Consider the following 14,801-nt stretch of genomic DNA (forward strand, 5'->3'; position numbering starts at 1 on the left):
TTGCAATCGCGCGAACTGTGTATAGAGAGCGACAGCACTGATCTGTGAGTGATGAAAATTTGTGCACCAATTCCTCTGACATTGTCTTATTAATCGTTAGCTCACTATGCAAACATGACAAGTGAAATCTCCCGCAGCAAGCTTAAACATGTGAGAGGTTGATCGCGCAGAGAATCGCTGAGCTTATGTGAGTGCGTGTGTAAAAGCAGGAGGATATATATTTCATTTATTCTGAGCCAAATAAGACAGGTCAGGGTGAAGAAGTGACAGCCAAAGAAAAGCTTACCACAAAACGGAGAAGTTATGACAAATCAGACTATAAGGCAAAAAGAAAGTGCAGCTTCATGGTTTCATGGACAAAATAATTTCTGTGGCTGCAATATGACGAGCTAAATAACCAGGTATATATATATATACATATACAAGTTCGATTCCTGCCTGGGGCGTCTGTATCCAGTAAGGGTCCTAAGGCTAGACCCCCTATGCTAAGCAAGCCTACCGCAGACATGAGCGAGACAGATAAATATGAAGGCATGCCGGCTGTTCTCCACAGAACCAGCAAAGGTGTACTCTCAGTGGCAAGGGAACAATAAGAGAACAGCACCACCAAGGCTGGAGACGGAGCAATACTGGAAGAGCATATGGGAGAAGGATGCAACCCATAACGGCAATGCTCAGTGGCTAGAGGATCTGAGGGCAGACCACAGCGACCTCCCTGAACAGGGTCCAGTAACCATCACAGTGGCAGATATCCAAGAAAGGGTCTCCAGTATGAAGAGTTGGACAGCACCAGGGCCCGACATGGTTCACGCTTACTGGCTGAAGAAGCTGACTGCACTCCACGAGCGTCTGGCAGCACAAATGAACCAGATGCTAGTTAACGAGAGACACCCGGAATGGCTAACTGAAGGCCGGACGGTCCTGATCCCCAAGGACCCCAAGAAGGGACCGGTCCCCTCCAACTACCGACCAATAACCTGCCTCAGTACTACATGGAAGCTCCTGTCAGGCATCATATCGGCTAAGATGAACAGGCACATGGGTCAATACATGAGCGGGACACAGAAAGGAATTGGCAAGAATACCAGAGGCGCAAAACACCAGCTACTGGTAGACAGAACAATCAGCCGAGACTGCAAGACCAGACTGACCAACCTGTGCACTGCCTGGATTGATTACAAGAAGGCCTATGACTCAATGCCCCACAGCTGGATACTGGAATGCCTAGAATTGTACAAGATCAATGGGACCCTAAGAGCCTTCATCAGGAACTCAATGGGGATGTGGCGTACAACACTAGAGGCCAACTCCAAGCCCATAGCACAAGTCACCATCAAGTGCGGGATCTACCAAGGAGATGCTCTGTCCCCACTGCTGTTCTGCATAGGCCTGAACCCCCTCAGTGAGATCATTAACAAGACTGGCTACGGATACCGACTACGGAACAGAGCAGTTGTCAGCCACCTCCTGTACATGGATGACATCAAGCTGTATGCCAAGAGTGAACGAGACATCGATTCACTGATCCACACTACCAGGCTATACAGCAATGACATTGGAATGTCGTTCGGACTGGAGAAGTGTAGTCGGATGGTAACAAAGAGAGGGAAGGTAGTCAGAACTGAGGGGATTGAACTACCAGAAGGCAACATTGCAGACATAGAGGACAGTTACAAGTACTTGGGGATCCCGCAGGCGAATGGGAACCATGAAGAGGCCGCTAGAAAAGCTGCAACCACCAAGTACCTGCAGAGGGTCAGGCAAGTCCTGAGGAGTCAGCTGAATGGTAAGAACAAGATCCGGGCCATCAACACGTACGCCCTGCCCGTGATCAGGTACCCTGCTGGGGTAATAGGCTGGCCAAAGGAGGAGATAGAAGCCACTGACATAAAGACAAGAAAGCTCCTTACCATGCATGGAGGGTTTCACCCCAAGTCCAGCACCCTGAGGCTGTACGCTAAGCGGAAGGAAGGGGGCCGGGGACTGGTGAGTGTCAGCACCACAGTCCAGGATGAGACAACGAACATCCAAGAATACATTGGGAAGATGGCCCCAACTGACCGAGTGCTCAGTGAATACCTCAGGCAGCAGAAACCCAAGAAAGAGGAGGGAGATGAGGAACCATCATGGAAGGACAGGCCCCTGCACGGTATGTACCACCGGCAGATAGAGGAGGTGGCTGATATCCAGAAATCCTACCAGTGGCTGGACAAAGCTGGACTGAAAGACAGCACAGAGGCACTAATCATGGCAGCACAAGAACAAGCTCTGAGCACAAGATCCATAGAGGCTGGGGTCTATCACACCAGGCAAGACCCCAGGTGCAGGCTGTGTAAAGATGCCCCAGAGACAATCCAGCACATAACAGCAGGGTGCAAGATGCTAGCAGGCAAGGCATACATGGAACGCCATAACCAAGTGGCCGGCATAGTGTACAGGAACATCTGTGCCGAGTATAACCTGGAAGTCCCGAGGTCAAAATGGGAGGTGCCCCCAAGGGTGGTGGAGAATGACCGAGCTAAGATCCTGTGGGACTTCCAGATACAGACGGACAAAATGGTGGTGGCTAACCAACCGGACATAGTGGTGGTAGACAAACAGAAGAAGACGGCCGTAGTGATCGATGTAGCGGCTCCGAATGACAGCAATATCAGGAAGAAGGAACACGAGAAGCTGGAGAAATACCAAGGGCTCAGAGAAGAGCTCGAGAGGATGTGGAGGGTGGAGGTAACGGTGGTCCCCGTGGTAATCGGAGCACTAGGTGCGGTGACTCCCAAGCTAGGCGAGTGGCTCCAGCAGATCCCGGGAACAACATCGGAGATCTCTGTCCAGAAGAGCGCAGTCCTGGGAACAGCTAAGATACTGCGCAGGACCCTCAAGCTCCCAGGCCTCTGGTAGAGGACCCGAGCTTAAAGGATAAACCGCCCGCAGGGGCGTGCTGGGTGTTTTTATATATTATATATATATATATATATATATATATATATATATATATATATATATATATATACATATACACATACATATATATATATATGTGTGTGTGTGTATGTGTATATACATATACATATGTGTATATACATATACATATATATATATACATATACATATATACATATACATATACATATATACATATACATATATACATATACATATACACATATATATATATATATATATATACATATACATATACACATATATATATATATATATATATATATATATACATATACATATACACACATATATATACATATATATATATATATATATATATATATATATATATATATATATATATATGTGTGTATGTGTGTGTGTAATAAAACATTTTTTAAACTGTGATAATGTAGCTGACTTGATGCAAAAAGATGCTGTTTGATATCTGGGTCACAGCTCTCATCAATTATGACCTTCAACACAGCTTATCAGTTTCACAGAGAAGTAGAAGTCCACACCAAGCTCAGAAGAATTTCCATTGTTGGGCGTACTGCAGATGAAATAAAGAGGAACTAAGCATTTCACACTTAGTTTCTCACCGCTTTTATGTTTTCTGACAAGAGACAGCAAGATGAAAACAAAAATATATGAAACTATTTTGATCAAAGGTTGCAGTGTTAGTGTTGCATATATTTTGAAACTACAGCTGTCACAGTACAAAAGTATCACGAAGCAAAGTGTGACTAACATTACAGTCTAACTAATGAACAACTGACTAAAAACCAAAGATTCCAGAAAGAACTACATGTGACTGATATATGCATCAACTTTGTCAAGAAAAATAGCATCACACTGATGATGCCTCAAATATCATTTATCAAATATGACACACTTGGTGTTACAGGGTTATTGATGGTAATACAATGTAGATGAAAGAATGCAGGTCTACATCCTGGTCAAAACTCAACCCAAGGTTTTGTCACATTATTCATGGTATTGCTACTCTGAATCAGCATCTGGTCTGTGAAATGTGTTTGGACACCATATTTCATGTCATTAAAGTAGAAAATCACAGGTGCTCAAGGTCTTTGTCTTTAAGACATGGCCGTAGTTTAATCAAGATGGTGTGTGTGTCTGGTGTAATACATAAATATAACTAGTATGTATATAAATAGAACTAGGTAGCATCTTCATATGCAGTATGGTACCCACTGCGAGGCCAAGCAAGACAAGCACAGAGACTTTTGAAGAAAAGCTTTAATTGGGTAAAACACTTGGATCAAATATGAGCCATATAGGCAATACTGAATAATCTTATAGAGTTGGGGGCCAATAGATATGCTGATGGAATGGACTAACTAATTATTAATGTTACCTCAGAAAGATGAGAAAAGCAGTATAAATTCCTCTTTTTCCATCTTGAATGGTTGAAATTTTATTTGTAATGAAGTTTGTCAAGTTAAGATTAATAATAGATAAAGGTTCAACAGAGCTGTGACTCTTTGTCAGCCTGGCTACAATACAGTCAGCCTTCTCAGATGCTCTTATATATGTATGTATGTGTTTTATTTACTTAGTTCATCTTTGAAATTTATGAAACAGTTCTTCTTAGCTAGGGGCTAGTTTAAGGAGCTAGGTTAGGTTGGTCATGGGGCTGGCTAGCCATGGCAGCTAGGGTCTATTATCTATGGGGCAAAACCCATTAGAAGCCAGGCCATCACTGCTACATTAAGAATACATTCACTAGCTGGGCCCACGTCCGCATTTTAGGTTTGACAGCGTTTTCGTAGGTAAATGTGAATGCTTTGACATGAATTGAGCTGTGGTTTGGGGAAGGCCTCGAACGGTACTGTTGATGGCTCCCGGGCCTGGCAGATACCCATGCACTAAAAAGAAATGAAGAAGTTAAAGAATTGAGAACAAGGAGGAAGGGAAGGTGGGGCACGTAAACGAGAATGAACAGCTTGCAGAACTGGGGGAACCTATATAGATGACAACCGGAAGGAACGTGTTTGGAGGCGTGGTCCTGCTCCTGAAATTCCGATACATAATCTCTAATTAATTACTGATGCTTTCCAATATCAAATGATATTGTAATATATTCCATTACAGTTACCATTTAAAAAGGTGATATTCAGAATACAGTTACTTTGTTGAAATAAATGGATTACACAGCGGTCTTTTCCAGTCTCATATGCTAGGCTATGCCCTCTTTATTTTTGGTAATTCCACGCCGGTGGAAACTCAAACAAAACACACATTAAGAGGCTCTAATGCCTGTGTCTCAATCTCGCGGCCCATGTCCAACCCTACTTGCATAATTATGTGAAGAAATATATTTAAAAAGTATTATTCAAAAAATTATTTAATATGAAGGCAATAGGCAGTGTGTTACATGCATAGCATGTATGAAGCAAGTAACTATAATAATAACCACTGCAGCCAAAAACAGTGCCTGACGAGCCCAGTTGTAAGTAAGCTATTAAGACTCGACTGTACACAGTGTTCATGTTTTCCTCTGAAACAATAAGTTCAGTTGAAGCAGCCTTTCAACGCCTCTCTTTGCTAGCGAGAGACAGTAAAACTAGTTACGGGCCCGACACGGAACCCGACGTATTAGCCAGAGGTCCCTTTACTACCATTCGGAGCCGCGGACCTGTTTTATATACACGCGGAATAGTTTTCTATACGAGATGGCTGCAAAAAGTGCAATCTTACCTAATGTCCACCCTACGTTAGTCATTGTATAATAAGGTATTGGTATGGCGAGTAACCTTCAGTAATAGTAATAAATCACATGGCAATAGTGCATCCATGTAGTTGTAAAAAGCATGATAATATATTAAGTATTCCAAAGTATTCAGAATACGTTACTCTCATTGAGTAACGTAATAGAATATGTTACAAAATACATTTTGGGGCATGTATTCTGTAATCTGTAGTGGAATACATTTTAAAATAACCTTCCCAACACTGAATATAACAAATAGTGTCAGAGACATGGGGCAATCCTGGCAACTTCTTTTTGCAAATGGCATGTTGTGTAGGCATCGATAAAAATGACAACATTCAACCTACATTTGATTTTTTGGCCGGCAGTGAAGATGAGTCATCAGCTCCAAATCCAAGGCCTTGATTCTGTGCTAGAAACAGAATGCCTGGTGGGATCCGGTTCACAGTGGTGGGAAAGTGAAGCATGAGCTGTCCTGGTAGACTTGTGGGATGTCAGCAGGACTAAGCTCAGCATAGTGTCCAAATAAATGAGGTTGTGGATGTAAGCCAGGGCTGCCCAATCCCAGTCCTCGAGAGCTACTATCCTGCAGCTTTTAGATGCATCCCTACTCCAACACAGCTGAATCAAATGGTTTGATTACCTCTTCAGCATGCCATCATGTTTGGCAAAGGCCTGATAACAAGCCATTCATTTGATTCAGGTGTGTGGGAACAAGGATGCATCTAAAAGCTGCAGGACGGTAGCTCTCGAGGACCGGGATTGGGCACCCCTGATGTAAGCTGTTGAAATGAGTTTCCTCTGGGTAGTGGTTTGGTTCAGTGTTGCAGGTAGTGTAAATATAGTAGACATCCAGAGGAAGCTCAAAGTAGAGCTTCTGCTCATTCACATTGAAAGGAGCCAAGTGAAGAGGCTGAGTAATCTAATCAGGATACCTCCTCGGTGCCTTGCCTTCGTGGTTTTGTTAGCACAGATCCTGAACTTATATATCCATATATATCATATGTGGTACCTTCAGCTCAATCTATTGACCTTGAAGGAGTGGTTGCAGTTAAGGTAGGACTTTAGGTATTTTCTATATGTTGACAGCTCACACCGCATGTGTAAAAATCCTAGTTTCTTTGTTGTAGTATATGGGTTTATATCAGTTTTAACTAACTGAGTTGACTTTGGTGACTTTGGTGGATGTAAGGGTCATGTTAACGGATTGTTAACATGACCCTGTCCTACACCCCTACAAGGTTTAATCAAAAATTGTTAAAAACCTTTCAAGCTATTGTACAGTTTTTTGTACATATAGACAGAATGACTCACGTACATAAACATAACTGCCTTGGCTGAGTTAACAAACACTGCATTAGATTTTATTAGATATTAGATTCATGTCACACTATGAAATAGAAGTTCACACCGAGAAGATCAAAGGACTTCAAAGTGTTGATGTGTGTATTCTTCTTGTGTAGTTCTCATATGTTGGCTCCCCAGGTTGATACTAATCATTGGAAACCTAAAAGATTTGATAAAATTTCTGCTCCTCTCCATAAATGTCTACAGTTTGTTCAGCATATTCCTCCGTTACATTTTCATAGTCGTTTTCATTATCATCATCATCATCATCACTGGGTTTGTCTGTGTCTTCCTCTGCTCTGTCCTCTATACTCACAGACAGTGGTGTGCATCCTTTGTAATTATCTTCATCCTTCATGTTCTCATAATTATCATCATCACTGGTTTCATCTGTGTCTTCCTCTGTTCTGTCCTCTATACTCACAGACAGTGGTGTGCATCCTTTGTAATTATCTTCATCCTTCATGTTCTCATAATTATCATCATCACTGGTTTCATCTGTATCTTCCTCTGCTCTGTCCTCTATACTCACAGACAGCAGTGTGCATCCTATGTAATTATCTTCATTCTCCATGTTCTCATAATCATGATCATCAGTTTTGTTTTCATCCACTTCTTGTGTGTCGTTTCTGTCCACTGGTTGAACATTCACATAGTCCCTCTCCTCTTCCTCCTCCTCCTCCTCCTCCTCCTCCTCCTCCTCCTCATCTTCATAACGATTTGTGGCAGTAACTGAAACATAAGTAGTAGAAAAGATTGACTGACTGATGCACATCTATATCACCGACATATTTGTTCATTTGATACATTGCACAGGTAAGGACAGACTTTGCATCTGGACATGGCCTTCACGTTGTTTTGCTCGTCGTCTCCTGATTACCAGACACACCACCGTCAAGACCAGCAGTAGCAGCAGGATCGCAGGAGGAACTACTAAATAGACCAGCAGCAGCCAAGGAACTAAGAAATAAAGGATTACAATATGGAAGCAATTAGTTCATGGTGGCCTCAATGACTGCTGAGTGCCCAGGTACAGTACAACAAAACCAAACTCATTTACATCTGTGCTTAAAAGTTAGTGCAAAGTGTTTGTGCTGATATGGTGTGTTTAGTTTTTGCCATACATGATACTGTTCAATATAGCTGAAGAGTCTGAGATGTTGCTCTTGGTGTGGCAGAGGTTCGGTCTCTGACTCTGCTGCAGTGGAGGGGCAGTACCGGGAGGTCGAAGAGTACAGGTGTGAGGGATTTTAACTGATAAGCTCTCCCCCCTTTTAGTGTCTGGAGTTGGGAAGGAGAGGTGTGTGTGGTGTGGGAGGGAGCTGGAAAGCTGGCTTCCCAGTTGAACACAAGGTGCTGTAGCAGTGGAAAACATTGTGGATCCGAATAAAAGTGCTATGACTGACAATCAAATGGTGTGTGGGTCCTGATTTCACACTTGGGTTTCTTTGCAGTTGAGGCAGTTGATGGAAAGTCCACACTCCCAGACACATTGTGGAATTGTATTAAAACAGACCTGACTAGCTGATGATCAGTTAATAAAGTGCATTTGATGAACAGCTTATCCTGTAACTTATCTTCATAATTCTTATGGAAGCAGTAAGGCTGTGGTCAGGTTTTCTTTCTTTTTCTTTTTTAATTTGGCTTGATCCATCCATCCCTTACTTTACTGTTATCTTGTATATGGAGTTATCTGTTGTCTGTGACAGTATGTATGGGGTAGATATTCTCATGGGCATCTCCATGTCCTGTTAAAAATGGCTGGAAGTTGTCAAGCTAAGAGGCCAGCAACTTGCATTTTTTTCTCTTGATGGGAGACTGATGGAAGATTAGCATACCAGACAAGTTGCCACTAGCTCTGCTTTCACCGTTTCAAGATCAGTTGCGAGCAGCACTTAGTGTGGAAACAGAGCGGCATTAGCATGCTGTCTGTTGAAGCGCTCTAACATCATAACAGATGACTTTTGTCTTGCAACATGAGTGATGTAAGAAACTGCAGGAAGGGGTACTGCTCCTTGTGTTTGTTTATCTTGTAGCCAAGCATCTAAAGGATTACTGTTGCCATGGTGTAGATCAGCTGGTTGGTTTCAGTTACGGTCTCAGCAGGGATTGTCTGTAATGCTGCATTCACATCTTCTAGTAAACTTTCTGTAGTTTTGGTAGTCGGGCACAGATGGACCAGGTTCCCAGTACAACCACGATCTTCTCTTTCAGGTCAGCTGTTCTCGCATTCAACGCCTTCATCGCACCAGTTGGTCCTAGAGCTTAATACCTAATCTAGGAGAGTGAAAAGGATGATATCTCCCCCTTTACCTGATATTACTGATGATTATTACTTCTCGCCCTCTTGCCGTAGAGTTTGTGTTGTACATCGTCAATCTCCAGTTCTTCCAGATGTTGGAACACTGGGACCCAAGGTAACACTGAGTTGCTGAGTTTAGATGTGGAGTGCTGTTTACACCAATTTCTGATACTACTATCTGAATGTTGCACAAATCAGTACTCATTAGAACAGGGAACAACAACCAGTCTTCTGTAGTCTAATATTGGTGAGCCTGTGTGAAATGTAGCCTCAGTTTTCTGTTCTTAACTGACAGTAGAGGAACTTAGTGTAGTCTTTACCTGGTGTAGCTCATCTACTGGAAGGTCTGATGTTTTGTGCTTTCAGAGCTGATCTTCAGACTTTGGCTGAACAATTTATTTGAGTTAGTGTTGCCTTCCAATCAGCTTGTAGATATTTTCTCCTTTTTGGATATTGATATTGATATTGATATACCTTTATTAGTCCCACAAGGGGAAATTTCATAAGGCTGTCGACCTATTGCACGCAATGGCGGCGCCATCTTACCCTCTGACCATACATACATTACACAAACCATCACATGGGGAAGACAGGTCAGAGAGGTATAACAATGGAAAATGCACCACATGAGGAAAGATAAGGAGAAAAAAACAACTCCCCCCAGACTGAGCTCCAACAGGGAGATCAGTTTGAGAACAGAAAAAAAACACCTCTGCACATGAAAAAACTCTTAATGCACCAAAGAAACACATGACAAGCAACAGGGGTGGGTAAAGGGTGAGAGACAGCCGAATTAGACAGTACATCCGAGCCTGCGTGCGCTGGTCTCCTTGATCCCCGTCAGCATCGGAAGGGAACAAGCGTCGAAGGCATTTGGAACGGGAGGGGGGATGAGTGTGTGCATATCAGTGTATATGTATGTGTGTGCATGTCCAGAGTTCAGCTGAGACAGTGTCCTTCGCCCTGCTAGGCTAAGTAAACAGTCTTCCAGCCAACCCAGGTGACCTTGCATGGAATGGGAAGGAACAGACTAAACACAGTCGTTATCAGGGTGTTGTTGTTCAGCTCCAGCCTTGAGACCGCAACTGGCGCCAAAGGGGTCTCCGCATAAGTGATGGTGGTTTTTACTTTAGTGCAAACGGCTCATGAGAATTTCAAAGCAGTTCTACAGTCCAACACTGGTCTCTCAATCTCACGTTGGAGAGCCGCGAGCTTCACCATACTTGCGTTCTGTGATGTTGTCATTTCTTGTGCTCAAGGAGCCGATTTCTGAGAACTCACGGCAGTGTGCCTCCCCGAGATGTCATCCAATTTGCGCCCAGAGATGTTATTCCAAGCTAGCCCTTCCGAGATGTATCCAGTCTGCAGTCACAGCAGCCGTAGCCTCTCCAAGATCTTATCCGTGCTGCACTCAATGAGCCCATTTTGAGAAACTCACTCCTCTCCCATCGTTTCAATCCCAGCGGGCAGCCTTGTGGGAGTTTGAACAGCCGGTTCCGCTTTCTTAATTCTTCGATAAGTCAGGGCCAAGCCAGCTCCGATCCGCCAGAACCCTGTTACCATGGTTCCGAATAGGTAGATATCCTCAGCACTCAGGCTCACCCGAGCCCAAACTTCTCATTGAGAATGGGGTGTCAATTGCATTTAGGGACCAGTTGATCCAATCCATAATTCCTCTTTTAGGTTTTAGAGAACAGACTGTGAGAGAGTGTTCCAGGGAAAAGTAATACAAAAAACACGAGACTAGACAAGGACATAAGAGGCTAAGCAGGGAAGCTAAGGGAGAGGAGGAGGAGGAGAGGAGAAAAGTGCGACCGCCTTCGTCAAGAGCAAGAGCAGAAAAAATGTTCTGATCATCCCCTGTAAACCCTAAAGATGGTTGTGAGGGAAAATCACAGTACATCCACAGATTCAGAAATACTCGGACCACCAGCATTTAAAATCCCTTAACCCTTTAAAACCGGTCGGAGCGGGAACGCTCCGTTTTGCGTAACTTTTTTTAAAAATCACTGTAGAACTGCAACCACGTAAGCTAGCGCAATAAAAAAATTTGCATATGAAACCAGATGAGTTGTACTTACATCTTATGCCATCAGCTTGTCCTAGGTCACAGTTTCCTTCCACATAAAGCTTTGCAAAAATTGCATAAAAAGCACTTGCAGCAACAAGAAAATGTAGTTTGTTTGTTTTTTTTGTTTTTTTACCTTCGGGGCCTTATAAGCCTACACTGGTGGGGGTTTTTTAAAAGTCATGTTTGACTCTATGCTTTTCTGTATAGTTTCTGGGATGCTTAGAACTCAAATTGCACTGCTGGAAATAGTTTATTTTGATGCACATGCTGTTTTGTTTTTTTTTGCAAATTTGCATTATAATATTTATTTTCATTTTTTCCTGCAGTATATAAAAATTGGTGTATCTCAAAAACAAAAACATGAAGACACTCAAAATAAATTTCCTGTTGTTGGAAACTATTTTGTGCAATGTTTTTGTATATACAGTTTTGAGGGATAAACCTCTTAAATTTCTCTAACTAGATGTAAAAAAACCAAAAACGATTTTCAATTTTTTTTGTAGTTTACGGCACTTTTTTGCCATTTGTGTAGTTATTTTGCACTTAATGCATACATATTATTAAAGTTTGGGCTATAATGGTTGTATTGATGTATAGCAACTTGAAATGCTCCCAAAAATGGCACTACGGCATGTAAAAATATAAAGATAAGCTCTGGCGGACTTGGTTCTATGGTAGGTCTTAAATGGTAAATGGCCTGTATTTATATAGCGCTTTACTTGGTCCCTAAGGACTACAAAGCGCTTTACACGTTCAGTCATCCACCCATTCACACACTGGTGATGGCAAGTTACATTGTAGCCACAGCTGCCCTGGGGCGCACTGACAGAGGCGAGGCTGCCGGACACTGGCACCACCAGGCACTCTGACCACCACCAGTAGGCAACGGGTGAAATGTCTTGCCCAAGGACACAACGACCGACACTGTTGGAGCCGGGGTTCGAACCGGCAACCTTCTGATTACAAGACAAACTGCCAACTCTTCAGCCACGATCTCCCCTTTATTTAAAGGGTTAAATAAAATTCTTCTGCATCGAGTTGCTGCCACATGAAGTTGAACGAGTACACCTAATGAAGTGGCTGGTGAGTACAGTGTTGATGTAAAAGCTGATCCATCTTAAAAAGTGTTTGCTTAATGTTTACATAATACAGGAATGACGACTTTTGGAAGTATTACTTTGAATTGCTGGTTGTGTTATCATTTTCCATTACACATTTGAACTTGTTGCACTGGATCAAGTGACCCTGTAAATTACTGAAGATGACATACAGTAATGGTGATATTTATGTCCAGTACTTACATTTGATGACGACATGAATCGGTGCTGACTCGGTAGAAGTTAAGTTCTCTGATTCCAGAGTTATGTAATACACACAGCTATAGTTGCCCTGGTGTTTATACTCAGCTACAGGGAAACTAAAGGAAGCTGAGTTGTTGACAGATGGCTTGATGTGTGGGATGTTGGAGAAGATCAGACTGAAATGGCTTGGATTGATGCTTGAGTTAATGAAGCAGGTTAAGACAAAGCTATGGCCCTTGGTGATCTCTGCATCTGCATTAGGACCCCAGACCTGTACTTCATCAAGAGATGCCAGGGAGATGTTGGGCTGCTGCAGGGTCTCTACATTAAAAATAGGAAAACAAAGTAGCATTCAGTCCATACCACTTTTACAGTGTTAAAGTAAGACATTTTGCATTCATTCACTTCAGTCGTCTAGGAATCTATTACTGTACACTGTACTAAATATCATCAAAATAGACCTGTTGGCAACTGTGAAGTGTCATTCATAATCACAACTTGTTACTTTAAATTTAGCAACTCAACTGCTGATCCTAACTGTCATGAAGACTTCCTCTATAAGATGCTCTTTGCATGTCAAGAAATACAGATATATACAATAGATATTTATATACAAGGTTCACAGGCATTAATGCATAAGTGATATTTTTGCAGCCACATCATGTCACTTGTTGATGGTTCATATTCCTGTTCAGAAGCTTTACTGTTCTTACTTTTCTTCTTGTGTTTGTTTACAGTGACGATCAAAACAGGCAATATGCTTAACCTCATATTATCATTTTGCATTCTCACATTCCTTTGTCTACTTATTATAATGCCAACTGTACTGCAGGAATTATATGAATACCATTTATCATTAATCTAATTTATCTTGGAACTGCTCTGAGGTAGGAAGTGTTACACCCCTGTACTGCACCTATTAACCTCAAAGTGGCATGCCTGCATCAAAGTGTATTGACTTATAAAGCTCTATGGGCCTAGCTCTAAAATGTAGATGTAAATCACCTGAACAGACAACAACCACACCCTTATTGCGTTCACAGCCATTTTCTCCAAATCTTCCATGAGGACACTGCATTAGAGACGTTTCTCGCCCCGAACAGTTTACATCAGCAAGCCACATTTCTTCTTTTGATGAATTAAAGCTGACCGACTGAGAGATTGCCAGTGCCTTCCCACACTTCAACTCTCTGCAGACCACTATAGCATCATTTAAGACCCAGGAATCATCACAGAGTTTTCCCCTGCTGGTGCTGTTATAGACTTCTACTCTTCCATAGCACCGAGCTGGCCCAACTAAACTGATGTTAAAATCTAGCAAAAGAAAGAGACAAGACAACAGAGTGCTCAGCATTTTCTGCATGTGGTGATATTTATGCAAAACCTTATAATCCGAAACAAATTTCGCAAAAGAAGACTGACCTGCAGAAGCTGAAGATGAGATGAAGAGATAAGAGACTGCAGAAAAAACAAAGGTTCATTAAACACCTGAAACAAGACATGAACATGTTTTGTTTCTGATATAGACACACTAAAGAAAAGATCTGGTGTAAGGAAATTTAACTCTAAATTTAAGGCATTTTGAATGTAACAGTGCTTGTCACGCTGACCCTTTGTGTAAGTATAGAAAAATAAGACAGATCAACCTAAAAATGTCAAATGCAGCTCACCTATTGCCAGATAAAAGTTTCTCTGCTGTGTCCACATGATTGAGACAGAAAACATACTGAGAGCAAAATGAGTCATCAGCAACACCAAACCCAAGTTGATGAAGAAATGCTTAACACTTGCGAAATGTGTTCCTCCACCCACTTCCTTGTTCCTTGTACTTTTTAATGAACGCAGTCTACAGAGTGCAACAGACAAAGGCTGCAGCAGCTGACAGTTATATTCATTTACCTTTTTCTTGCACAGAATGTACAGAGAGAGGAGTTTTTAAAATTGTGTTCACTTCAAGAATCCTATATATGAAATGAAGAAATGCATTCTAATATCTCTAAAATCTTTGTTTTGTTTTGGGATTTTTCATGAAAAAATAAAATCACTGATAACATCTGTTGGACATAAAATGCAGGTGTTTGTATTTAAAAATGTAGAGCTGAT

At 42.1% G+C, this 14,801-nt stretch overlaps 1 protein-coding gene across 1 annotated transcript; it reads right to left on the bottom strand.

Moving 5' to 3' along the window:
* Nucleotides 1-7,184: 7,184 nt before the first annotated feature.
* Nucleotides 7,185-14,440, bottom strand: LOC308411810 (uncharacterized protein; the record flags this gene model as incomplete). Its single annotated transcript, XM_080905836.1, has 6 exons — nt 14,369-14,440; nt 14,121-14,156; nt 13,725-14,012; nt 12,699-13,019; nt 7,853-7,984; nt 7,185-7,756 (listed from the first exon to the last, which is right to left on the bottom strand). Exons 1-6 carry the CDS (start codon nt 14,421-14,423, stop codon nt 7,185-7,187), a joined length of 1,404 nt encoding a protein of 467 aa, XP_080761962.1. The 5' UTR covers nt 14,424-14,440.
* Nucleotides 14,441-14,801: the final 361 nt, after the last annotated feature.

Source organism: Rhamphochromis sp. 'chilingali' (assembly GCF_963969265.1).
Source record: "Rhamphochromis sp. 'chilingali' genome assembly, chromosome: 15".
Taxonomy (NCBI): domain Eukaryota; kingdom Metazoa; phylum Chordata; class Actinopteri; order Cichliformes; family Cichlidae; genus Rhamphochromis; species Rhamphochromis sp. 'chilingali'.